This window comes from Pseudoliparis swirei, chromosome 4 (genome assembly GCF_029220125.1).
Source record: "Pseudoliparis swirei isolate HS2019 ecotype Mariana Trench chromosome 4, NWPU_hadal_v1, whole genome shotgun sequence".
NCBI classification, from domain to species: Eukaryota; Metazoa; Chordata; class Actinopteri; order Perciformes; family Liparidae; genus Pseudoliparis; species Pseudoliparis swirei.
The window spans coordinates 9,878,143-9,904,974 of NC_079391.1; the positions used below are offsets into that span (position 1 = coordinate 9,878,143).

The window sequence follows — 26,832 nt, forward strand, 5'->3', positions numbered from 1 at the left end:
CTCGCCTTCTGCAACTGTTGTTTTGTGTCAATGTGACTCCATTGAGGAAAGTACTGTTGCATATATATCTATATCTTGGTTTTCCATCATATCAAAGACATGAATGTATATATATATATATATATTGAACTTCCACTATATGAGTTTGCATCTTTTATTGTGTTAAAGGTGTTTCTCAATGTTAGTTTTTACAAAGATTGTACATACTTCGATAAAAACAGCATGGGGAGATACTTCATCTGCACTGAGCCCCAGACCTCAGTATCAATCGGGTGAAACAGGCCAAATGTACTTTCACTCCTAGACACAGAATTATATATCCACATGTCTTACAGTGTGGTATGATGTCCTAGTAGAGGGGTTTCCCTCGCTTTGTTGATTATGTGGTCGGTCATGTGTGCCGAGGCATGTGTAGTCAACATTTAAAATATAAAAAGGAAGAATAAACGACAGAAAGAAAGAAAGTCAATGAAAATGTCTTTTAACGCTGCATAAGTAAATTGATCTTTTATGATTTTAATTGTAATAGTAACAAGACCAACAGTAAGACCTACCGCTCATAATAATTTATAGTTCAATTACATTAAGTATCACTCTATTTATTGTTCACAGATGAAGAACTTCTGAACATTTCAGTTTGAGCCACATCATTTGAAAGTCACAAATAGGCATAACCAATAAGTCACGATGACATGGTAATTATATTAACGTGCCACCTTAACATTAATCTTTAGCTTTGGAGTACAACATGTGCCCTTTTTTGTATGAGGTCATTTTTAGTCGATGCAACAGGATGATTGTGAAAGGATTGTAAAATGGTACACGTCGTTCTTTTTTATCTCGTACTTTTGAATGGTTCACATTATTTATTGTAGCCTAATGATTAATCCATGTGTATATAAATATATATTCTGTTGAGACAGGCGTGGTCAATAAAAGGGGTAGTAGGCCGATGAATGAATATCAACAACCATAGTTTGCAGCACCCACTAAGTAATCATTCATGAACAGTGCCAATGAATGTGTTCCTGATGGTTCCGACAGCAAGGTGACATCCTGCCCTCCGCTGACAGTGAAGTGGACAGGTAGAGGGAGCGGCCTCAGTTGGCGTCTTCTTTCTGGAACACAAGACATATGTGTCCTCTCCCGTTGAGTAGTTGGATTGCAACAGAGGGCGCACGCAGACCATCGGGCTGCGCATTCTTAGCTTGGGGGACGACTAATTTTCTGTCCTCCACTTAGCTCCGGGTAAACAGCACCGCCCCGATGGTCGCTTGTTTTGAAGTGTGGAACGATCCATCGCAGAGCGCCGGGCTCGATTGACACTGTCTGCTGATCTGCTACTGCGGATTGCCTCGAATAACACGGCTGCTCGCTAATTCCCGTCTACCCGGGGGCTTTCGCCGAAGCACCGAGAGAGTAGACGGTCCCAAAAGAAGCCCACAAGGCAGGCAAAGAACGCCGCGCCGCCTGAGTCCGCACCCCACAATGGCTTCAGGGGACCTTTACGAGGTAGGATAACCCCAACGTCCACGGGAAATGCTCTGTAATATTGACGAATACTGGAATTAGGAAGTAAAGGGGAGGGCGTCGCGCATGTAGAGAGCGGTGTACTAAGCCCTTTAACATGCGAAACTAACCCGTATCGTGCTTTCGCGAAGACGAGGTTTCGTTATAATTTCTGCTTCTACTTTGTGTCGCTTCTGATATACTTTGACGTAATTCTAGGGAATAGAGAATGTGTCCTTTGGGGGCTGAACTCGCGCAGCCCTGTCGCCGAGTTTAAAGTCGTGGTAAAGTGACAGCGGCGCTGAGCGGACGGACATGGTGAATCGCTCCAGACGGAGTGATGGCTCTCTCAAGGTGCGCGTGCATACGTGCCAACCGATCTGCTGCCATCGCAGCCTGTCCAGCGGCGTGAATGTGTCACGGGCTGCGTGTGTATGCATGTGTGTGTGTGGTGAATACGCCGAGACGCCAGTTTGATGTGTGTCAGTCGAAACAAAGTCTGCGGGAGCTTCTTTCGCGGCTGATGTGGCAATTTCTTACATTACGACTCAAGACAATTTTTGGCGTAAAAGTTGAACAAGTGGGCGGCTGGAAGGTCACGCTGCCCTCGTGCGCAAAATTACTCAGGACCCGCTTTCAGGAATGCGGGTGAAGCCTGATTTCTACATCAGAAGTCCCTGAATTAAGCACTGAGTGTCATCAGCTGTGTCATGATGACATGGTGTCAACTGCTTTAGGTCACGGTGGTGACAGAGCGAGCTGCCTGGTGACCGACGGGGTCCAACACATACAACGTTAGTTAGACAAAACAAGTTGTCTCTGTTTGGAAGTAAATTAACGTATGTCAGACTTTTATATCTGAAAAGAAACTTGGGGAACATTGTCTGTTCCCAGCACTGAAAAATAACACAGACGTCGATGAATCGAGCAGGACAACTTTTAGAAGACAATGGGTTGATTTAATAAATGAGACACTGTTTGTAATGTTTCATTACAGTCAACAATGCATACCTTTTATTATTATCTTCCTGCTCTTTATTCAAGAGACCCATTTAATTTAGAAAATGAACACAGTGCTGCTAAAGAGGATCCATGGACTAAAGAAATACAATATATCGATCTGACTGAAGTATATTAATACATCCTGGCCCTTTTGAATCCATGTGCTTTTGCTATTGACAGTTTTATTTACTGTTTATTTTTTTCCTTCACAGTATTTTACAAAATACATTTTAACTGCATAGTCTCAGCTTTATAAATTAGGCATTTATTTTGTTGAGTAAATCTTCATGCATTTATACAAACTATCTGAGCAGCAAAACCTGTTTGGTTTATGCCACGTGCAAGTCATATTATTCAGTAATTACGGGCTGCTAATTAGGAAAAACAATAACGTCAGCCTCTGACTTGTACTATGGAGTTGTGTGAATATGGCCTTATGTCAATGAAGTAGGAGCTGAGTAATGCATAATGCATTGAAATGCTGTTTATTCCAAACAAGCAGCTGGTCTGATATGCAACCTTCCTCGTGTGGCAGTATTACCCTGAGATTACTGGACATTGACTCATTTTCTGCGGAGCTGGTTATTTGATCATCTTTGAAGAGGTTTATTGCTCACAAAATGTGATTTTCTTTGTTGCTAACAGCAGGCAGACCGCATCAACAGTCTGTTGAGCCTGTGAATTGTTTCTCTGCTCGCATGACAGCAGCTCCATCGGTGATAGTTCTGTTTAACGTGGTCAAAATCGATACGCTGGCTGCAGAGTCTGCTGCTGCCAGACAGCTTTGATTAAAAAACGTTTGAAATCTAGGAAGAGATGTTTCATATTGTTGGATTCTATGGCAAGTTATGATTTGTGAAGAGTATGTGCAGGAGTGCCAGCACCAATATACGGGCTAATAATGTTGCAGCTGTTTGTGGAGCTGTAAGATATTGTTCGGAAAGGGAAAGTTTGACGATACATATTTTATGAAGAAGATATTCATGGCGGTGAAGCCTGGGCTGAGATGCATTTGGGATGAGCGAGCAGTGACCTCCTGGACTGAGTGAGAGGGTTGGATTAAATTCTGTATTTCTTTGGTTACATCTGAATTCAGTATGCGTAAGAGCTTGTTTGGGCATTTCTAAAATGTACAGTCACTCTGATCTCTTGCATGCCCTACCAGTAAAATAAGTCATTGTTCTCCATATTAATAACGCTGTGGGATTTGGGGTCATTGTCTCAATTTTACACAATTTCTTAAATTCACCTTTTTATCGGCACTTGCATATGACACATGCATGTTTTACAGAAAAGATTGCAGAACAATCTCAGCTCTCTATATATTGAGGCACAATTGTCCCAAGGCACAAGTGTAAAGAGATAATATGGCCCTAAAGCTGAAAATGGAAGTTCTATTTTTTTTATTCTTCATATCTCTTGTGAAAACATATACCTTTTCTCATGTGGATGAACTTTGGTGTTTTGAAATTGGTTTACCAAAATCCTTGGGTTCCTAAAAGCAGTGAAATATGCGAATAAAATGGTAGATACATGTAAATAAATGGTATAACGTTGTGTTGAACAGATATCATGAAATCAAACTAGTCAGTAGGCTCATTTCTGAAAGTAGTTTTGCAAAATTGTGGATAAAGGTGAGGTTTTCTGCTGACTGTAAAATGCATTGAGGCAGCTGGAGCACGGTGAATAAACGGAACAATGGCATTGTCACATCCACAATGTAGCGAAGAAGACAACAGCTGGCATCAGTTGCTGTTCAGAAATGCTCACTGCGCACCTTTTGCTTCTGAGCTCATTCAATACGTGAACATGGATGCACACAGAGAGCCGAAGCACTTGTTTCATAAATGTTGACTAAAACAGGCGTTCCCATTATCATGATGAGTATCATCTCCTCCTTCATCTCGAGGATGAAGAGCCAGTGGGCCAGTTGGTTGTGGCTGGGCTTAAACGTTGCTTTGTTTTCACACAACAAATAACTGTGATTGGTTTTCTTCTGCACGTTTATATTGCCGGGAGAGATTGATGTACAAAATGAAAAATGTTGAAACGAATTAGCCTTCTCCTATGCAGTCATGCAAAGCTACCAGAGAAATGCCTGTTGCAAACCCCTCAGATCACATCGCTGCAACACGGCATGTATCAAAACATACGCTGTGGGTATCTCGGGGGAAACATCGGGTAACCCTGCTATAAATCTAGCTTCAGGAGGAACATTGTAATATGTTCTTCTGTGCTGGATTCCATCAGAAGCCAAATGGTTCATATGAAGGTACACAACCAGCAAAATCCACAGAATCAAGCAAGTTGTGTTCTTTGGCCCGCACTGGTTTTTTAAATATATTTACTTTAGTGGAAATTCTAAGTCCCCTGACATTACCTACTGTTAGCTAAACCAGAAATGGAGGATGATTGGAAAGTTTGAACAGAGTTTTTAATGAGGCCGTGGTAATACCTACCCATCACTTCCTCTGAAGTGTTGATCTTAATAACGGGAGTAAACGACAACCTCCGATGTGTAAACTGCAGGGGAGCTCTTGAAACGAACAGGAGATTTGACTTGTCCCAGATACGATCACACTTCAACACATAGCAGCAGAGTAGAGACGCAAAGCAGAGAAACACAAGTGGAGAAGGCAAATAGAAGGCCCACGTTGCAAACACAGACAACAGCTGTTTAGTAACAGTTGGCGCTTCAGTGCCACGCTGTAAGAATGGAGGTGGGCATATCCTCCCGCTGCTGTTTCAGCATCGTCTAGCCCAAAGTCATGTAGCGAGACGAACACTGATGGTCTGTCAGTGGCTGTCGGGACACCTGTGTAATGACCACCCTGACATCACTTCTGGGTGTGTTTACAGGTGCAACCGAGCGCAGGTCTGACCACACTCATTCATGCTAATTTGCACCACTTAAATGTGGTGAAACTCACAAGACTCGGAGGTAAGACCCAACAAACATATTCCCTGGAAACATCCAGCCAATGGCAGTTGACATCCGTGTGGTATTTTCAAAATACAAAGGAACTAGAACGGGCACTCGGTAGAGCGCATACCTTCGCATATCATAAGATTGGGCATTGACTTATGAACATGTTGGCATTAGTTGCATGCCAATTGGATTCAAATTGACCGTGCTATTGTAAAAAGAACATTTTGACCTTTTCATGACCTTGACCTTTGACCCGATCGATCCCAGAATCGAATCAAATGGTCCCCGGATAATAACTAATCATCCCACCAAATGTCATGCGATTCGGTTAAATACTTTTTGAGTTATGCCAGTAACACGCATACAAATAAATAAATACACGGCGATCAAAACAAAACCTTCCGCATTTTCAATGCGAAGGTAATTATTGTCTGAATATGCTTCAATAAAGTGTAAAACCAATTACTACGTTCACTAATCCCACATGCTGTATTTTTCAAACGGATGCGGTTTGCGCGTTCTTTTAGCGCAGTGTCTGCAGGCGGCTCCTTTCTCCTCATTGTATGGGATATGCATTTAAGGGAGGATGCACAAGTCCGAATGGTTCTGTAGATGCAGTCGGGGCTCGAGACCACCGGCGTCCCATCGAGCCAGATTCAAATGAAATGTTTTTGGGACGCTGTTATCAGCTGGTATGCACAGTCCTCCACATATTTTCAATTTACGTGATGAGCTCGAGCTCGATGCAGTAAAAAGTGGTATTGGGTGATAGTAAATGAAAAAAATTCCAACTATATGTTCAAATGTTAACTTGTAAAATGTCGTTTTGGGCAATACACGTAAATGAACACAGTTGTATGAAGGAGACGTGTCCACCGTAGGCTGTAGGAAGTAGACGGTCACCATGACGTCGCATACTGTTTTTTGCTGTTTTAAAGCCTCGACCTTGGCATTTTGGCTGTTGCCATATTGTTTTTTTGCTTCCCATTGACTGTTTCCGATTGAGAACGCCCCCCCCCCCCCCCCCCATGTTCTGGGGAGCGCTCATCTGAACGAGCACATGGATGATCCCTGCAGTGCAGCCGCCGAGGGAGGAGCGGCAGCAGGGCGCTGCCGGGGTCTGAAGCAGCTCGGTGACTCGTGAGTGAGTTTCAGGAGAGGCAGCGCGCTCTCGACCGGCCTGGTCATAAACGCTCTGGCCAGCCCTCTTGGGGGCATCGTCATGATTCCCTTCACAGGTCAAGGCCACGAGGAGGTGCTTAAATCAAGCTAGATGCCCGACGCCTGATCACACAACGTCAAAATCCCAAAGAGCACCATCTCGTGGGCTCGCCAAATTCTTAAATTCATACGTTTTTATTGTTGATATTCAAAGCTGGTAATATAAAACGGAACAATACATTTAAATGTGCATTTTTGTATGATCCGTTCCATGTCGCCATGCTAATCATGACGCATCACCAGGTAGAGGCAAACGTCTTTGACGGTGAATCCAAATGGTTTGGCCATTAGCGTGCTCACGTTCCCTCGGGTGCGGTGGTGGTTTTAAATAAATGTATGAGGGAGACAACCCTTTGTATGACGCTGAATACATTAAATATGGACTCATAATGGCAAGTCGTGATGGGTTAGGGTGGGCAGAACGAGTGCCATGCTGAGGAAGATGCCAGGGATGAAGCTGATGGGCTGTCACTCGTTGCGTGCATCTCTTTGTGATCGTGTCCATCATTCAGTCGGGCGGAACGAGGGGGATCCCCATTCACGGGCTGCAGAAGTGGACGAGGAATGAGCGGTGGGGGATTCTTCCACAAATACTGTTATTCCCAGAGTGCTTTCGTAGCTCCCCATGTCTGACCCGTATCTCAGATCATTCCCCACCTTACACAGCATGGACACAATATTTCAAAAGCCATCAATTCAGTGCCGGCTGTAGACAGTTGGCGGAAAGAAGACTCGAAGACGTGCCACCAGGAGACCCGGCAATAGCACCATGGACAGCACTAGCGGCAGCACCTGTTCCTACTTGTCCTCACTGCCCCAGAGAGACAGAGTGCTCCACCTGACCGACTGACCCCCCAACTTTACACTTGTTCAATGCGGCCGCACATTGGACTCGTGTGAGCGACTCCCTCTGGTGACCTTACGAACTACAATGAGCGAAGACTGGCACTAAACGCGCCCTTCTTTCTGAACTGGCCGATACTTTTAAAGTGGTAACCTGTAAATATTACTCTGTGTACAACTTTTGATTTATAGAAACCTTTATTTAATCTCAATGCAAATGTCTCCAAAATATTTCCCTTTAATGACGGACATGATGGTCATCGTCTTGATGCAAAGAAGAGGAGCTTTAGTCTTCATAGAAATGGTCGCCGGACATTTCAGTCTGAACATTAAATGAGAAGAACAAATGATTGTGTCTAAAAAGGTATGAATTGGTCAGTCGCGACACGTAGTTATAACAATATACCGACATCTGTAGCCACTACCCCACTGTGCAGCCCACTCTACTGTGCACCATTACTACGTAATGACCATAAGGAAGTTCTTATGGTAAATGTGTTGTAAACCGTTCTCCATTTATTCATTCAGCAATGTGGCAAAATAAGCTTCGTTTTGGTGTTTCTGGCAATTTGGAGTAGCTCGATTCCCGCTCCGATCCCCGCTCTCTCCATAGTTGCATGTTGAAGTGCCCTTGAGCAAGGCACTGAACGCCCAGTTGCTCGCCTGGTGCTTTACTGCAGCCCACTGCTCCTCAATAACTGAGGATGGGCTAAACGCAGAGACGAATGTCCCCACTGTGGGATCAATAAAGGGGCCATTATTTATTCCTTTAATTATCTTCATCAGAGCGGTTTTCCTGCGGCCAAAAACAACTCCACGTTATCAGGTTGTAAGTCCCCAGTTGAACCCAGTTATTTAAAATGGTAATTTTTAAGTGAAACAAAAAGTGAACTCAATCAAGAGGTCTATTACGCATGGGCATCCATGCAAATGTGTGGCTTGCATATGATGATCAGTACAGTGAGCGTAATATTTTCAGAGGTTCTGGTCGTACTGTAGGTTGTGTATGTGGCTTGGCTGTTGGACTAGAACGATTTTCTGGACTTGTGGGCGGTAGAATAGTACGTCTGCACATAGGCGGTTACATCTGTAAATTCATCTTTTTGTGTCCGTTGATGTGACAACCATACAAAAATTAATTTCCTAACTTGTCGTCGAAGTCTGTTTGCCTCCCGTTAGGATTGTAGCGTCTGTCCCACATCCCATATGCTGGCTGTGTCGGTCCGGGTCGTTGTTTGCCAAATGAAAAGAGGAGGAAGAAGAAAGACTTTCGATGGTTCAGGCTTTTCACTGTGAGCAGAGGTCTCTACGACAAATCACCGGAATCTCTCGTACTGATATATATATATATTAGGGCTGTGAAACGATTAACATTTTTAATCAGGTTAATCACAGGTTTCTGTGGATTAATCATGATTAATCACATATATACATTTACAGGGCTCTCAAGACAGGCAAGAGCTCCGAGAAGAGTTGTTGACGGGGGGGGGGGTGCAAGTGACTTTTTTTCGTCCCGATGTGCGCGCACACGCCGGCATCCGAGCTCTGCGGCGTGCGTGACGGAGATCGGAGTCGTGTTAACGCGACACGTAGAGACAGAATGACATGCTGCTGGTTCGAGACGACCAACAGACGGATTGGAAGCTCATTCTGCGCATGCGTTAAAAAAAAAAAAAACTAGTTAAACCTGTAATTTAATTAACTGAGTTAACGCATTATTTTTCACAGCACTAATATATATATATATATATGTGTGTGTGTATATACAACATGCTGGCACGTGAATTTCACATGTGTACAGAAGACGTTAAAAGTGCTCTGTTTCGAGCCTACTGTACTCCTCTGTATACAGCCCACCTGTGGTGCAGTTATAGTAAAGGGAAAATGAAAAAGATTCAGGTGGCTTTCAATGATGCCTTCAGGATCCTGCTTAAGCTTCCGAGATGGACAAACGCAAGTCAGATGTTTATGAGCCGGAATGTTCCCACTTTTCATGCTGTTTTGAGGAATTTTATGTATAAATTTAAATGTTGACGAAGTGTCTCAGAGAATGTAGTTATAAAAGCCTTGGCTGACCCAGCACTGAGTGATACCAGGGATTTGTCTTGTTTCTGGAAGCAATGGAACAAATGTTTGTATGTTTTTTAATCCCGAGTGATTTTTTGGCTGCAATGGCTGGACCGGTGTCCTCGTATTGTATATATTGTTGTTGTATTTGTGTTTGTTGTTTTATGGACCCATGAGTCTGGAATAAAGATATATATATATATATATATATATGTGTGTATTGTATATATAACTTATTAATAGAGAAGGACCCTTTCAGTTTGGTCCTCATGTCGACTTTGCTGCTTGAAGTGTTTCTCAACCTCTCCGGTCTGTGTAACATTTACCCCAAGCTTTTTCCTTCCTTCTCTTTACTTCTTACTCTCCATCCGTCTCTCTCTGCAATGCCGTTATGTATAACGGGGTTTGGGAACTGTAAGCATCCTGATCATCTGTTCATTTCTCTGACGGCCTTCGGCTCACCCATCAAAGTGTATTTACTCGTGTTAATGTGCGCAGCACATCTCAGAACATGATGAGCAGTTATTACCACCGCTGCACTTGGACTCTGATGAAATCCTCCAACCATGATCCATCTGACGCGTGGCCCAAATGAGTAAATGTCCCATGAGTTTTGTTCAACAGACCCTTCCTCAAAGTCCAACGAGCTGTATTCAGCGTTCATCGTCAGAGTAAATGTCAACGACTGCTGTCGAATCAGAAGAGCCTAACATGAGGTCTGGGGATATTATTGCGTGTGATTTTAAAAAACGGAGGTTGTGTTCTTCAGCGTAAATGTGCCGCAATGGGAGGAGTGTGAAGAAACTGTGTGTAGAGCTGTCCACCATAAACCTCTGTGCAATGTGTAGTTATACGTGTTCTCAATTTGAGGATGGATGAAGCTGACTGTTTGTTTGTTCTGTGCGTTACGTGTTGTTTGTGATGTGTGTGTGTGTGTGTGTTTGGGATTTTTTATCTTTTGTCTGATTTTACAAAGGCTAGTAAATGAAGGCCTTCAGTTGGTCCTGTTGTGTTCCCCTCAGCCTGTTTGTGGCTGCTCTCATTGCACATGCATCAGTCAGTGTTTTGAGAATTGCATTTATTACCTTCGCATTGAAAATGCGGAAGGTTATGTTTTGATCGCCGTGTATTTATTTGTATGCGTGTTACTCGCATAACTCAAAAAGTATTAAACCGAATCGCATGAAATTTGGTGGGATGATTGGTTATTACCCGGGGACCATTTGATTAGATTTTGGGATTGATCGGGTCAAAGGTTAAGGTCATAAAAAGGTCAAACTCTTCTTTCTACCATAGCGCAGTCAATTTTTATCCAATTGGCATGCAACTAATGGCAAAATGTTCATAATTCAATGCCCAATCTTGTGATATGCGAAGGTATGCGCTCTACCGAGTGCCCGTTCCAGTAACCAGATGTTTTGAGTTTTATTTAAAGATCATCAAGAATTCCGCGGTTAGATTCAAGTGTCAAATTTCATCTGGTAAATTGAAAAAAACCAGCAGAAGTTATCGAGTTAACATATCCATTCACAATATCGTCTATATCATATCAATCTACAGAAACCTAACATTTTGGAGTTGACTTCTAACCTGTTGAATCAACATTATTCACTGACTTTAAACCCCCAAATTATGAAAGAGGGATGTCTGTACTTCATCAAATTGTGGAGTTTTAACACCTAGAAATCTTCCATCCAGAATCTTCTGAAGTGAACCGTCTGATATGCAAATCAACCAGCTAAACAAAATCTACTTGATTATTTGAGCGATAAGACACATATGTTTGTAGATGACGCTATCATAGTATGGCCTTCAGTAAACAATGTAATATGTAATTGCCCTTTTGTTGCAACAACAGCTATTACCAATAAATTAAAATACAAAACATATATGTTGGTGTTATAGTCCCTAATTTATCTAATTTAAATCGTGTTGCCACAGAAAAAAAGTAGTGAGACACCCTTAATATTACTGTTTAATTTCTACTGAATTAGAGAATCTTCTTTCTATTCTTATTTCATGCTTGGTGTAGATTCTGCCTACTGTCACTTTTTAAACTGGGTTTATTCAGATATTGAACACAATTAAGTGGACAGGGGACATTATGATGTCACGGGTATCCTGGCCTAATTAAATGTGATGAATAATATGATCTACTAATTATGAAAATACGACAAACTCTTAAAATGGCCAAAATGTAAAGCAATAATTTTACCGTATAATCTGTAAGGAAACCTTTTTGTTTTTAGTGCGTTGGTCACATGTGTTTGTAGAGAACATCCTTTTATTGTGAAATAAGTCTCCGTGCATGAATAAAGGATACTTTCTAAAAATGGTGATTGTTGCATGATAATTTTATATCATGCAGTTTTTTTTCAAAATGTCCACACGATGTGTCGACTGCAAGTAGTTTCTCTTTCCTTCTTGTTTAGCCGTGTTGTGGGCGTGAAGCCCGCAGCCAATAGCAGTGCTCAGGTGAGGACGTATTCAAAGAGGGCGGCCAGGTCACATGACTGTCTCGTCTCTCCTCTCTGCTCTCTGTCTGCGCCAAGACTGTGAGAAGCGGTTGTGTGTCTGTATGACCCAGAGCAGGGACACACACACACACACACGCACACAGTCGAGCTGACAGGGTGAAGCGTTCGCTTCATAGAATCCGTCAATGCAGCACCTTCGTGCAGAGGTGTGAGTTGATTGTGCTGTAGAATGTAACCACAGTGATACAATCGACACCTCTCTCTCTCTCTCTCTCTCTCTCTCTCCCCGCACCATGCTAGGGAGCGCTATACATCTTTTTCAAGTCACTGATGTCCCATCCCATGTGAAATACTGGCCTTGTATACTTGTCAACAGGCATTTCCAGTTTGTGTCTTCCCTCTGAAAGTCGATGTTTCCGGTGTCGTGGTGATGGCAGCCTGCGGCTCATCTTGGCTCAGCTGGGGCCTCCTATCTTCCTTCTGCAGCGTGTCGGCTATTATCTTAAACTTGAGATATCACAACATTCCTTTGCAATGTCTATGATTCAACATACAATTCCACGTTCAACAATCCGCCATTGTTTACTGTGTATAAAAACAATTCAAAAGGAAAAGGATCATCCTCGGGGGATCGTGAACGTGCATGGCAAACTTCACTGTTGTGAATGCCAGACGTCCGATGCAGCCGTGTGTGGTGCGATGGAAATGAACTAACACGGAGGCCACTCACTCCCACAGAGCTCTGCTTTTAAGCAACATATTTTGTATGAGTTGGTAACATTTTCTCCACGGTATTAATTACATTTCCTGTTATAAAAACGATTGAACGCGTATATGTCTTTGCCTAATGCAATGTGAATATTTACGCTGATCGGGTTAATCGCTGCATTCTTTATTTCTGCAGCAGTGTTTGAGGAGTAAAGCAACCGTTTTTCGTAATAACAATACCGTCCTTTTGTTCGACCTTTCCGATGTGCTGCGTTCAGGTGGAGCGGATCGTGGCCAAGAGGCGGAACAAGAAGGGTAAGTGGGAGTACCTGATCCGGTGGAAAGGTTATGGAAGCAAGGAAGACACGTGGGAGCCCGAGCACCACCTGCTGCACTGCGAGGAATTCATTGACCAGTTCAACAGCCTGAGGCTGCACGCGCACAAACGGCACAAGGTTCCGAAAAGTCGTCGAGAGCTCCTCATCACCAGCCAGCCGTCGGCGACGGAAAACTCCAGAGCTCGATCCGAGGCCCGGAAGAAGAAAAGGACTTGTGGCCCGGCCGTCGGAGTGAGAGTAGGAGCTGTTCTAGGCATCGGAGGTGGAGGGGCAGCACCCGCTCAGAAGCCGAGGAAGGGGGGTGTTGGACCTGGGAGACCTGCTTTAGGGGACAGAATCAAAGTCATGACGTATAAGGCTCCTCCACCGGGAGAGCCGCCCTTTGTTCCTCCAGGGAGGGTTCCTCATAACGGACTGCAGAACGGGGAGACGGACCCCCTCGTGTACCGGACAGCAGCGAGGTCCCACAGGCTGCCCACTGACCGAGGGGACAGAGAACCAGGAGGCACGGAGACCCCCGGACAGAAGTTCACTGCTGAGCTCGGTAAGTTGTGAATACCTTAAATTATATAAGAAAAATACAGCTTAGGTGATGCTGGATTTGTTTTTGTGGACAGATATTGATAATGTCATCTGATGGTTAATAATACAAGAAAATACAACGTTATAGCGAGCCAAAGTATACCCCAAATTCTTCACAAATGAGGATAATTTAATGTAGAATTAAAATACATAAATAACCACAAATCAATTTCAGGAACAAAACATTACTCGACAGTCAAGTCCACATGTGTAGAAAAGGGTTAAAATATAAGCGATCTACTTTAGTATTTATTCAATATTTGTATTTTAGCAGCCGTTTACAGAGACCATACCTCCCATAACCATTACACATTTAAATGAGACTTGTCACAATTACAGTACAGGAAAGTGACATTTATGGTACAGGAGAATGGTAAATGTAATGTAATAATACAGGTGGAGTCATAAAGTCAGTAAACTGACTAATTAATGTCATTTACATAACAATATCTACCTAAAGTGTGTTAACTTGAGCCACCGTAAGCTCCTGGTATAGCTACACAGCAGACCACGTAAATCTGGGAGTGCACTATTTGCTCAATAATTCAGCTTTTCCATTACCAAGAGAATATGTTTTTCTTCTTTTAAAAGTGACTTGCTCTCCCTTCAACAGAAGAGGCGTGTCTAATGTCATGATGATTTCATTTCTGTAATAACGGCATGACGGAGATGACGACTGGATGGGGGGAGTTTGTAGACACCAGAGATTAGAGTCGTGTAGGGTATTCAAAAAGCTGCTACAGTGACGTAGATACTCTGGTTTAGAAGTGCTGGTAAATCATCTTAAGAGTTGCAGCTCTTTAGCATTCTCGTGAAGTAATCATTTAACTTAAATAAAATCCCAAAGATTTCCATTTTTAAATAGCAAGTGCTGTAGTTGCCAGCTTGTCCTTAGTGTTAGTAAACACCAGTAATGACCGTTATAGAAACATGTTCTTTATTTGAAATGTGGACTTAAATTTTGTGAATAAAGAACTGGGAATTGTGAAGATATGATGGGTCATTTTATGATGATTGCCAATGCTCTCGCAGTTCATAACTCTGAATCTATACCACCTTCTAACATCAGCGATTTTTATAGCTCAGTGAAATTGTGAGAAATCTATGTAATAGTGACTGGATTCTAAAGAACCTGTAATACGTATTTGACCTGTAGGGCAATATATTGTTGTGTATTCGATGTCATCTCGATATATCTGGGGACCTTTCTATATGGATATGAATGATGCAGTTCCCGAACAGTTCCTCTTACATACGGCAGCTACATAGATAGATATTTTAAAATAAATTAAAATTTCCATGACAGGTACTTTCTATTTCATAATCGATTTGTTCCGTATATTTCAGCAGACACACTTTGATAGAGACTTGTGCTGATACACTCTTAAAAGCTGCTACTATGGTGCTTCACTACAGGAGCCGCTGATAACACCTTTAAATGCATCTTCTGGGTCACAGTCCAAGGCCGGCACCACTATCGTTAATCATTACATGCGTTTTAGAAAGGTCCTCCACAGCTTGCTTGACATAAAATCCGGATCAGAACGTTTTTCATTCATATGCCAATAACGATATCCCCTCAGCGGGAAATTAATATGGCGTTTGTCCATTCCCACTGTGCATAATACTCGTTAAAGGAATGTTTTGTCCTATTGGTGCCGGGTACCTCAACTGTTCTTTTTAGATACAGAGAGTATGTGTATATTGGTATGAATTTAGTTTTTATGATGCTCTCTCTATGATGTGCTATTGACAAACTCCCATAAACCTCAAGTTTATAACTTCTGTTTAGAATGTGATGTTGAAAATAGAAAATGTCCACTACAGTTCTATATAGAGTCCGATAGGCTCTCATGTCAAAGCACCACAACTTGATAGTGAGCCGTCATCTTCTCTCTGTGAGAACATCAGGACCATCAACCGAACGGAGGCTGTCGACTGCAGCAAAATGTGCACACGGTCATACAATCATTTATTTTTTTGCATTGGATTGTAAGAAAATATAGAGGAGTGCTCTATATTTGCTTGCATCGCAGCACATGAGCAGATGTAATTCTCAACGCTGATTTTAATTGACTATTGTTCATGTAACATTTCCTTCAAATCTCCATCTCGCCACAGGAGAAATAATAGTCATAACCTAAGGAGGATATCAATTCGTACTGGCATTATAACATTACCTGGAAGCTCGCACATGGATGTTGCAAATGTCATTCCTTTAACAACGATGATAAAGATGCTGCCATCTCGGTGACAATCAGCTGGCTAATGGTAGCACTCTGCGCCAATTTCCAAAAGCACCTCTTAATTGTCCATAAATGTAAAGTCTGGTGTTCTCAGTGAGACCAAAGCCACATCCTCTTGTCCCTCAGCCATGAGAAATCGCGGTTGCCATTAAGAGCGCTGTGTGTCCAGGCGGATCCCTGTTCATGGTCTTCCTTTGTAGAATTGAATTGAAACGGACTCTTAATCTGAAACTCACTTTTATAATAAATGTTCTCATGCAGTCAAACTCCAGATAATTCTGTTTTGTTAGATTGATTAAGATTAATTGGCATTTTTAATTATGATATGTTGTGTTGGCTTTGAGAAAGAGGGATGATACATTGCAGGCCTTTTCAATCGAGAATGTAAACATTAATTAAAATTCAGCATATCTTTATATAAGAATACGACCTGTATTTTTCTCTCATTTTTTTGTTTGCTCTTGCTGTTTCTATCAGTGACGAACTCAAAAGTCAAGTTCTACTGATTTGTGAAGGGCCGACTAAAGCTTCACTGCATTATTCATTTTGAAATCACTCATGGTCTAAAAACACTGCGGCTGCCTTCTCGGGCTTTTTGTGAGATTAAAGTCTCCACTGACTTACTTCATGCATATCAGACGCACCTTTGTGTTAACACTCCAGCTTTTATATTAGTACTCTTATAATCAACATTTGCAGAACTGTTTAAACAAAGACATCACATCACTTGGTCTGGTTAGAAACACTGATTGTGTTCCTGAGTGATGAATAGCTTATTGTTTTACTCCTGCATTGTTATATCTTGGATATAAAAGACACACGCTCTACTTAACTCTTTAGTCTTTTATCCATTCAGCTGATGATCGTGCAGCCCTGAGATCTGGTTTTGAATGTCGTAAATCACAACAGTTTGTGCGTGGTGGTCCTCTAAACAACCCAGGTTGAAAAATACAAAGCATATTATTAAATTAATATTTCAAACAATGCTTCTGTCATGGGGGAGTGCTAACGGTCAACTCTGATAGCATGTGTCTAATAGCTACACGCGTCGGAGAAGACTCATTGACATGTGTGTCGTCTTCCCCCCACTGTCTCAGGCTCCCCGTTGGCCAACGGCAAGATGCATCTACACAGCTCGGTAAAGCGGAAGATGGCCGAGGAGAAAGACTACGTGTTCGACAAGCGGCTCCGCTACAACGTGCGACAAAGCGAGAGCAACTGTCGCTTTCGAGACATCGTGGTGCGGAAGGAGGAAGGCTTCACGCACGTCCTGCTCTCCAGCCAAACGACGGACAACAACGCTCTGACCCCAGAGGTGAGCGGTCGTGTGTTCTCGTGTTGCTCCGGGATGCAGCGACGTATCGAGTGTATGTGCCGTCGCCATGGAGCTCGGTTTGGGAAGTTTCCTCCAGTGAGGTTTCTAGATATGCCAACTTTTGAAAACTGGTTTCTTTGTCAACTGCCAGGTGTGAATATGTTGAGCTGCATGAATCATTGTTGAGAAAGAGGACATAGCTTCTGGGCTCTGTCCTTAATACTGACACAAAATGTCCTCAAAACACGAAGAGTAATTAGGGGGTACATATAATCCACCGTGATTCCATCTGGTGTCGGTTGAACTAGAGAATAAATGATGCAGAAGCTTCAAAGAGGAGAGCATTATCTACTTATTCTTCAAGAGAACTGGAGACCCCGGGAAATTATCATATTTCCAATCATTTCCACTGCTTGCAATTTTGACGCAAATATTTCTGTTTTGTCCAATTAGTGTCGGCTCTTTTGGTTCAAACGGAGAGTTAGCAGCAATGTGAAGTGATCGCGAGCAGAGAAGAAAGGAGAAGCCGGAAACTGTGATGTATATTTAACGTGGGAGAAAAGAGACTCAAAACTATCTGACCATGTGTTGGCTTTACTTTTACAACGTTCACTCAAAATGTCAGTAGTGAAAGTACTAGTCCACATTCAGAGTGAATCCAAGCACTCATTATAACAACACGTATGCAACACATTATCACAGGAAACTCCTCTTTGAAACTGTTAGAGTTTATTTATCTCAAACAATACTGGGAAGGAAAAAAAACGTGTGTGTGTATAGAAGAAGGGGGGGAGAGAAAAAAAAGAGTGGGAGCAAGATGGTGGTCAACCAAGATTTACAAATGGTAGCACGGCCACAATTATTTAATGTAGAATAGGTTGAAGTGGGGGGGGGGGGCACAGGGCAAGTTAAACATTTCTCTTTCAGGATCCAGTAACGGCTGAATTTGGGATTATTACCTTCGCATTGAAAATGCGGAAGGTTATGTTTTGATCGCCGTGTATTTATTTATTTGTATGCGTGTTACTCGCATAACTCAAAAAGGATTAAACCGAATCGCATGACATTCGGTGGGATGATTGGTTATTATCCGAGGACCATTTGGTTAGATTTTGGGATCGATCGGGTCAAAGGTCAAGGTCATGAAAAGGTCAAAATCTTCTTTTTACCATAGCACGGTCAATTTCTATCCAATTGGCATGCAACTAATGCCAACATGTTCATAATTCAATGCCCAATCTTGTGATATGCGAAGGTATGCACTCTACCAAGTGCCCGTTCTAGTTTCCTATGTTTTTTTCTTTAAAGGCACAAATGTTTTTTAACCCCCATTTAGCATCTTTTGAAGGCCTGCGCCGGGCTGTGTGGCCTCGGTGACATCGTGGCCTCGGTGACATCGTGGCCTCGGTGACATCGTGGCCATGTCACCGGGACTGCCTGGGCTTCCCGTGGCTCTCGTCTCATGAGGCTCAGGTGTTGCGGTTTGAACCCAATCTCACACACTGCTGAGATTGTGACACGGTTCCCCAGTTTAGGTTTTCAATTCTACCTGCAGACCTCTCGCTTTGTTCCACCCACGTGGCGCACTCCCCAAAGTGATCTACAAGCTGTGCTCATTGGCCTTTGACGCGCTAACTCCTTATCAATCAAAGATTTAGTGGAGGAACAAACTGTGCGTTCTTTATTCAGGAGTTGTGCTGTATTATAATCTGTCACAGCGATGGACAGCGATGCTGTACGAGTTTGATCAAAGCCCACGAATAACTGTAACATGGGACCCAACGCGATTCTGTTTCTGAGTGTGTACGTGCTGACGTATGGCCACCACAGTGTGCTGCTTTGGATGAGCCGTTCTCACTGAAGTGGTTCCAACATGGCGGCCGAGTGGCGCTGGTGTGTCTGCAGCAGGCGCTGCTTCTTGCATCGTGATGAACCACTTGGAGAGGCTGCCTGCCTCTGATTGGTTTCCACTCCAATCAACAACAAGCTGCTCCATTTAAAATTCCCCCGAGAAGTGTTCAGTCACTTTCTTCCGCAGGTCAGTGGCGGCTCTCTCCAGTCCGTTTGCTTTCAGTCTCTTTTACGGTGACTATTGCAACATTTTGTACTCTTCTGTTTAATTTGATAATGACATAGTTTATGAATTTTGATTTTTTTAACGATCAACATCTCCTTGTGTTGCATTTCCTCTGCACTCGCTGGTATTGGCCCTGTGAAGTGGAGAGGCCATGTGCCATTCAGGTCGATATTTACAGTTTACGTTGCTGATTTTTAATAATGACGCATATGTCATCGAGACAATTCTAGCTTGTAAATTTAGTAAACACTTGAAAATGTGTTCTATTGCGAGTTGACGTTTGAGAACACATGAGTTTGTCTGATGCAGATTCCCTTTGAGGTCTGTGAATGTCGTAGCCACAGCTAATGGTGGATGTCATAACCATCCACCTCTGGGTCATAAATCTAAGTAAACAGGATTCTCCTCCCCTCAGATTGCAGGATGCGTCTCAGATGTTACGGGGGGGGGGGGGTCTTTCTTTGATACAGTGATGTGTGTGTGTGTGTGTGTGTGTGTGTGTGTGTGTGTGTGTGTGTGTGTGTGTGTGTGTGTGTGTGTGTGTGTGTGTGTGTGTGTGTGTGTGTGTGTGTGTGTGTGTGTGTGTGTGTGTGTGTGTGTGTGTGTACACTCTTGTGTGACGGTAAGCCGTGAGCTTATCAAACAGGTCCGATGGCTCCCTCTCCGTCTTCGAAGCTCCAGGAACAAGAGAGTCGGCCCATGTGCCGACTGAATGGCTTTTTAAAATCTTCCAAAAATATCCCTGAACATTTTTGATCCCAACACACGCCCTGCCCTGAGCTCTCAACTGGTCCTCTTTCTGTCACCTCTCCGGCGTAACACACATTCCTCTGTTGTATGACTTTCTACTCTCAAGCAACACAATGGCTACAATAACCTGCCCCTCATGTCATATGTCGTTGGCACGCGAGTGAATAGAAAGAAGCATTTTACTATTTTTATTTGAAAGGGAAATGATTGAAATCAAATTGAAAACAGCTCCGCTGTCTCCGAGACGACTTGACTGTGTCCACAATCACTCCCCATTCACCGTGTAGAGCATCACACACACTCGTTTGCCATTGTATTGTTATTGTGTTTGAGTTCAGGCATCTTCATGGACCTCTACTGCTCTCTAGAGTAAACCACTGTCTGTTCTTGAGGAAGCAGTGGATAAGTGAACGAGGGAGTGTAAGGTTATACAGCAGAGAAAGGCAAAAACTACCTGACAGAAACTAAATAAACTAGTAATAATACATTAATTCCAATATCAAAAGGCATTCTGTAATCTGTAAAGAACGGAACACTTATGAATAATCTCTGCTTAATAAAAAACATGATTGATTGACCCTTTTTCATTGCTAGGGAGCTGATGTTTGCTGTTGCGAGTTCCTTTGTTGTGGATACCACCTGTTGTTGTTGTTGTTTGTCTGTGGAAAGCAGCGAGGCATCTGCTCGCTGCTTTGACTGCTCTCGTCTTCCTCTCTGTTTCACAGACTGGAAACAGCATCTGCCCATCTCTGCTTCTTGAATCTGAGCAGGATTTTAATTTCAACCACGCTATAGAACACACACACACACGCACACACACACACACACGCACACACACACTCGCATCCAGTTAAAACTGGGAACGGATTATCTGGCCGGCTGACGATGTCGGCTCGCTCTTCTTCCTCCACATGAGACAAAGGACAAACTTGTTTGTAGATGCTGAATTCTCTCTACCTGCACAGAAAGATATATTGTTTTCGTGTCCCGTGTTGGCCATTGATTGATTTTCTTTGCTTTTTCTTGGATTATTTGCTCAGAATTAATTAAGAGAAAAAGTCATTAGAGAGGTAGATGAACAACTTTTCTGACTTACTCCGATTGTTCTCACACTTCAGCTTCCAAGTTACTTGCCTCATTCGTGTCACGTGAACCCTTCATCTGCAGCTAAAGCTGCTCAGACAGAAACGTAACATGCTAGAAACAAAGTCACCAGCATCAAGCAAGAAGCGTTCATGCGTCCCTGGTGTTTGTCATTATTATTTCCCTTCTTTTTTCTGTGGCTGTCGAGCCTTATTTGAAGGGTTTCATGGATGCATCATATTCTTTCAATTTGTCTTCCAAGTGGAGTTCAGAACATCATGTGCTTCTCCTCCTATTCCTTTTCAGATCATGAAGGAGGTGTGTCGAGCTCTGGGTGACGCAGCTGCTGATGACAGTAAACTATTATTGCTCAGCTCCGTGGGGACGGTGTTCTGCAGCGGCCTGGAGCCCTCGTACCTGATTGGCCGTCTGTCCACCGATCGCAGAAAAGAGAGCAGCCGCATCGCCGACGCCGTACGGTAAAAGAGAAAAAATGTCTCCGCCATGAACAGTGACTTTCCTTTCGACCCGACAGAGTTGGTACTGATTGTTCTGTGGCCCCTTCAGGGAGTTTGTGTTGGCCTTCATCCACTTCAAGAAACCCATCGTGGCAGCAATAAACGGACCGGCTCTGGGCTTGGGGGCCTCCATCCTGCCCCTGTGCGATGTGGTGTGGGCGAGTGAGAGGGCCTGGTTCCAAGCTCCATGTGCCGCCCTCCATCTCACCCCCTCCGGGTGCTCCTCTTACACCTTCCCCCAGATCCTGGGCGTCGCTCTGGTGGGTCACAGCAACACGGAGGCCTCCATGTTTATCACATGTGGTTATTCACATAAGCACCTGATTAGCCGGTGTCAGTTTACCCAAATGAAACGTTTGGATTGCATGCCACACTGAAACCACCCTCCGTCCCCAATGACAGGCCAACGAGATGTTGTTCTGCGGGAGAAAACTCACAGCGCAAGAAGCGTGCAGTCGGGGTCTGGTGTCACAGGTCTTCTGGCCGACCACATTCAACCAGGAAGTGATGCTGCGTGTGAAGGAAATGGCGTCATGCAATGCAGTGGTAGGTCCTGATTCAGACGAGACACAGGGCAACGTTTTCTTTTTTTAAAATATGTATATATATATATATATATATGCGTGTGTGTATATATGTGTGTATATATATATACAGGACTGTCTCAGAAAATTAGAATATTGTGATGAAGTTCTTTATTTTCTGTAATGCAATTAAAAAAACAAAAATGTCATGCATTCTGGATTCATTACAAATCAACTGAAATATTGCAAGCCTTTTATTCTTTTAATATTGCTGATTATGGCTTACAGCTTAAGAAAACTCTAAAATCCTATCTCATAAAATTTTAATATTTCCTCAGACCAATTTAAAAAAAAGATTTATAACAGCTGAGTGTTTGTCAAGGCTCAGGAAACCCTTGCAGGTGTTTGAGTTAATTAGACAATTCAAGTGATTTGTTTAATACCCTACTAGTATACTTTTTCATGATATTCTAATATTTAGAGATAGGATATTTGAGTTTTCTTAAGCTGTAAGCCATAATCAGCAATATTAAAAGAATAAAAGGCTTGCAATATTTCAGTTGATTTGTAATGAATCCAGAATGCATGACATTTTTGTTTTTTTAATTGCATTGCAGAAAATAAAGAACTTCATCACAATATTCTAATTTTCTGAGACAGTCCTGTATATATGCGTGTGTGTATATATATGTGTATACATGTGTGTGTGTATATATATATATATATACATGTGTGTGTATATATATATATAATATGTGTGTGTATATATATATATATATATGTGTGTGTGTGTATATATATATGTGTGTATATATATATGTGTGTATGTATATGTGTGTATATATATATATGTGTATATATATATAACCAACATGACCCTCTCCCCTTTCTGTGTATGTTATTCAAAAGGTTTTGGAAGAATCCAAATGCCTGGTGAGGAGTATCCTCATGTCGGTCCTGGAGGAAGTGAATGAGAACGAGTGTCAGATGCTGAAGCAGCTGTGGTGTTCAACCAAAGGACTGGAGGCCCTCTTCAGCTACCTGCAGAACAAGGCGTGCGAGAAGTGACCGGTCCATCCAAGTGGCACCAAGATGACCTGCAGAGGAATATCCCGGATGACAACGGCGTGAGCTCAAAGGAACGGTCGCATCGAGGGTCTTTTGTTTCTGTCCATCGGCAAAGGGGATTCTGTCTGCTGACATGTCTTCCAACAACAACTTCATCCTCATCTTCCTTTTGTTGTCGTCATCTTGTATTTCATAGTGATTGGAGCCGGAGCTGTCCAGATGTTTATTCTCTAGGAGTCTAAGAGCAAAGGGCCAGATGTGCATTGCTTAAATGAGCTCTGACGGGGTTCTTCAGGCGGGAACAGTGTGTTTCATGTGAGATGTAAGTGTTTATGAAATTATCAAAAGGTATGAAATCAATGTACGTCTGACGGCATGTTATAATATATATTAATATAAATTAATTTCAAGTGTGTAAAAAATATATATATAACATTTTGAAAATAGCCGTTTCTTCACTGGCTTTTTGTTTTGCTCATTCCATCCTCCGTACGGACGGAAGACTTACGGCCACAAACACGTCAGTGGGAACACTCAAAGAGAATGACGTGTTGTTGAAACCGTTAGTCTTTATTACACATGGCAGACATGTTGTCAGTAAATGTGTTATCATTATCATAATCAACATAAATTAGCTTCTGTTATATGAAACCATGATGAATGCTCGTGTACTAATGAGGCCGTCTGGCGACTAGTGCAGAAGTGTACACTTATCAACCAAAACCACAAGAGTTTCAGTCATTTTATTTATACAAATTAAATATAATTTAGGTGAGGGCTTTTCTTTCAAGGGAGACGCGTTTGGATGGAAATGGGATTGCCAAGTGGAACTGGGGAACACCGAAGGCCTCGTGGGAACGCCGGCACGAAACGTGCAAATGTGTCCGTTCTTAATCAAACGGCATTTCCGGTCGAGAACAAAATCACTTTAGACGATTCGATTCCGGTCTGACCCGTGTGACATGAGAGGATCACTAACGGAGCGTGTCTCCTCGAGCGGCCGCACGGGGGCGTTCCACGTGTGTCCAACACGGCTTCTAGACATCAAAGCAGACGGTCACTGGGGAACGTGTGGTCGTCATGTTGATGTTACCTGACTGTTAGTTGTGGTCACTCCAACGTGATTATAAGTGCTCCAGTTCTTCACATGGTGACCACGCGGATAGTCCGTGTTCGGTGTTGTGCCGTCACGTAGCCGGAGACGACGCTGTGGTGAGTGGAGGTCTCAGAGTGTGTCGACGGCGATGTGCATCACAGGATGTGCATCACAGGATGTGCAGGGGCGATTTTTTTGTATGCCGAAAAAAACGTAGGTCTGTTCAAATTGTTTTGTAAAAATCTGAAGATATATGTCCATTGTTGCATTGGTACACATGCAGATCACAGAGTATGATATGATGTTGACTCATGTGTTACTCATTGCATGTAACATACTGTACATATAGGTGTGTTTCCCGCCTGACTACCAGGGTATGCTTTGTATAAACAGTGGAAGTATTGTTAGAAATGGTGCCGTGTATTTTTTTATTTATTAGAGATAACTGTCTGGATGTGCAGTGCCACGCGGCTCTCTTAATCACCCTTTATAAATTATCTCAAAAAGACTTTGATGGGCAAAATGGGTCAGATATTTTATACCTATATAATTTTAAAAACCCAAATGTGTAAACATTACACGTCTTGAATGTTTACCTTTTTCCTTTGACATTTTTCAGATAAAGTATTTTGTTGTAAATTATCAAAACCATGTTTATTTTAATGTATAATATTGTATTTTACTGAGCTTTAGAAGTTGAACAGATTAATGAGATGCTTGTTATTGTATTTCAAGTATATTGGATCATTAATCATGATGTTCTGTCTGTTTTGGGGGGGATGGTTGCAATGGTTTGATTAAGCATTTATGACATTTAAGTCATCGTTCGCAACTAAAATGCAATTTAAAAAAACGGCACACATTCACTTAAGTTTATGAAAAATACAATAATGTGTGGTTGTTGCATTTTAGTGCACTAGAAGTTGTCATTTATCCTAATTTGCAAGATCAACAATCATTTGAAGAACCTAACTGGCAGTTTGGTCACCAAAGACTAGGTTTAAATAATCTCTCAGAAGTTGTTGGGGATTTTTATTTTTATTTTTAATTTCTACAAGATGGGTGCCTACATTTGCTTTTTTAACTATTTCTTTTCTGTTGGTGAATAACACTTAATCCCGCCTCCAGCTTGGCTTTAGGATCCCAGAAGAGGCGAAAAGGACCCGTCTCAGGTCCACTGCGTGTTAACCGCTCATCCTGTAACACGTGGGTCTTCATGTATTTATCCATTTTATTTAGCATGTACACATTTTCAAATTATTTTCAGTGTGCCGTCTGAGATATCGAACGCATCTGAATTCATCTTTACTTGGTAGTTTCTGTTCTACGCATTGTATCCAAATTCCCACCTGAGCATGTTTGAAGTGTGCTTGAAATTTGAAGTAAATAAATTATAAGAAAAAAAATAACTACTTATATTTTCTCCATTATTTATTGCAAATGGCTGTGGTGTTGACAGGTTTGTATATGTTGTCTTTTATGACCACAATATTGCGTGTGGTGCTATGTCTTTCATCATTCATGTTTTTTTCCTCCCACATTGTCTCACAGCACACCTTGTTGTGCCTTACAGTTTAAGTATATGTCAGAGATTGATCCCCACGTTGTGATGGGTAGAGAGCTGCTTCAATAAAGAAAACGTGCTTTCACCATTTGCTTTGGTCTTAGTGTTTCACTCTCTCGGCGTCTGTTGATGAATGTTTATTCATTTCCAGTCTAACCCAACATGACTGAGGTCACTCATCGAGCCCCTACGATACCTCCTAGAATAATTATCAAGCCAATATTCACGCAAAGAATTCTCAATACGTATTTAGTCAGCCTCTGAATGTGATACTGATTATTAATATAAATGAAAGGACGTGAGCTTCATTCTGAACTGTTTTCTGGTAACATCTTTGTCTTTTTCCAGTTGCTGGACAGGTACTGGATGCTTCCGGTGTTGCGTGTGAGGAAGTAAGTCCCTCACCAATGAGATAAAACAGGCCTACTCTGAAATAACTGAAATGGCAAACCAATTAACGTTACATGTCATTGAGCTGACGCTTTTATCCAAACAGAGGAAGACTTTGGTCCGACTACTAATGACGTTGAGCCCTCCACGGTGTCTCCTGGTCTTCACTTAGAAAACGGAGGTGGATCGGGTGTCATTTCATGACCTAAATGTGAACCTCCAGTCCCGTGGTCAGCGACCAAAAGCAAATAGACAGCCAAAGAAGAACCGAGGAGGCAATCCTGAGGCCGAGGGGTCATGTGACTAGTCAAGTACATTTGTATTTGCATGGTGCCGACTGATCGACACGTGTCCCATCGAGCAGGTCTACGCCGTGCTCCATTTCCAGAGACTCAACACTCATGAGCACAGGATCCCGCTGAGGTGACATGACACCTTCATCAGCTCCAGTTGCTGAGGAAGACCATGCGATGCAGTTAAACTCTGAAATATTAACTGGACCTGTGACCGTACATTTCTATTTAC

General features: G+C 42.5%; 1 protein-coding gene across 1 annotated transcript; it reads left to right on the top strand.

Moving 5' to 3' along the window:
* The first annotated feature begins 1,104 nt into the window (after window positions 1-1,104).
* Window positions 1,105-26,007, top strand: LOC130192245 (chromodomain Y-like protein 2). Its single transcript, XM_056412049.1, has 7 exons — window positions 1,105-1,512; window positions 13,035-13,638; window positions 17,020-17,237; window positions 21,454-21,626; window positions 21,715-21,925; window positions 22,068-22,211; window positions 23,099-26,007. The coding sequence occupies exons 1-7, from the start codon at window positions 1,489-1,491 to the stop codon at window positions 23,255-23,257; spliced, it is 1,533 nt and encodes a 510-aa protein (XP_056268024.1). The 5' UTR covers window positions 1,105-1,488; the 3' UTR covers window positions 23,258-26,007.
* Window positions 26,008-26,832: the final 825 nt, after the last annotated feature.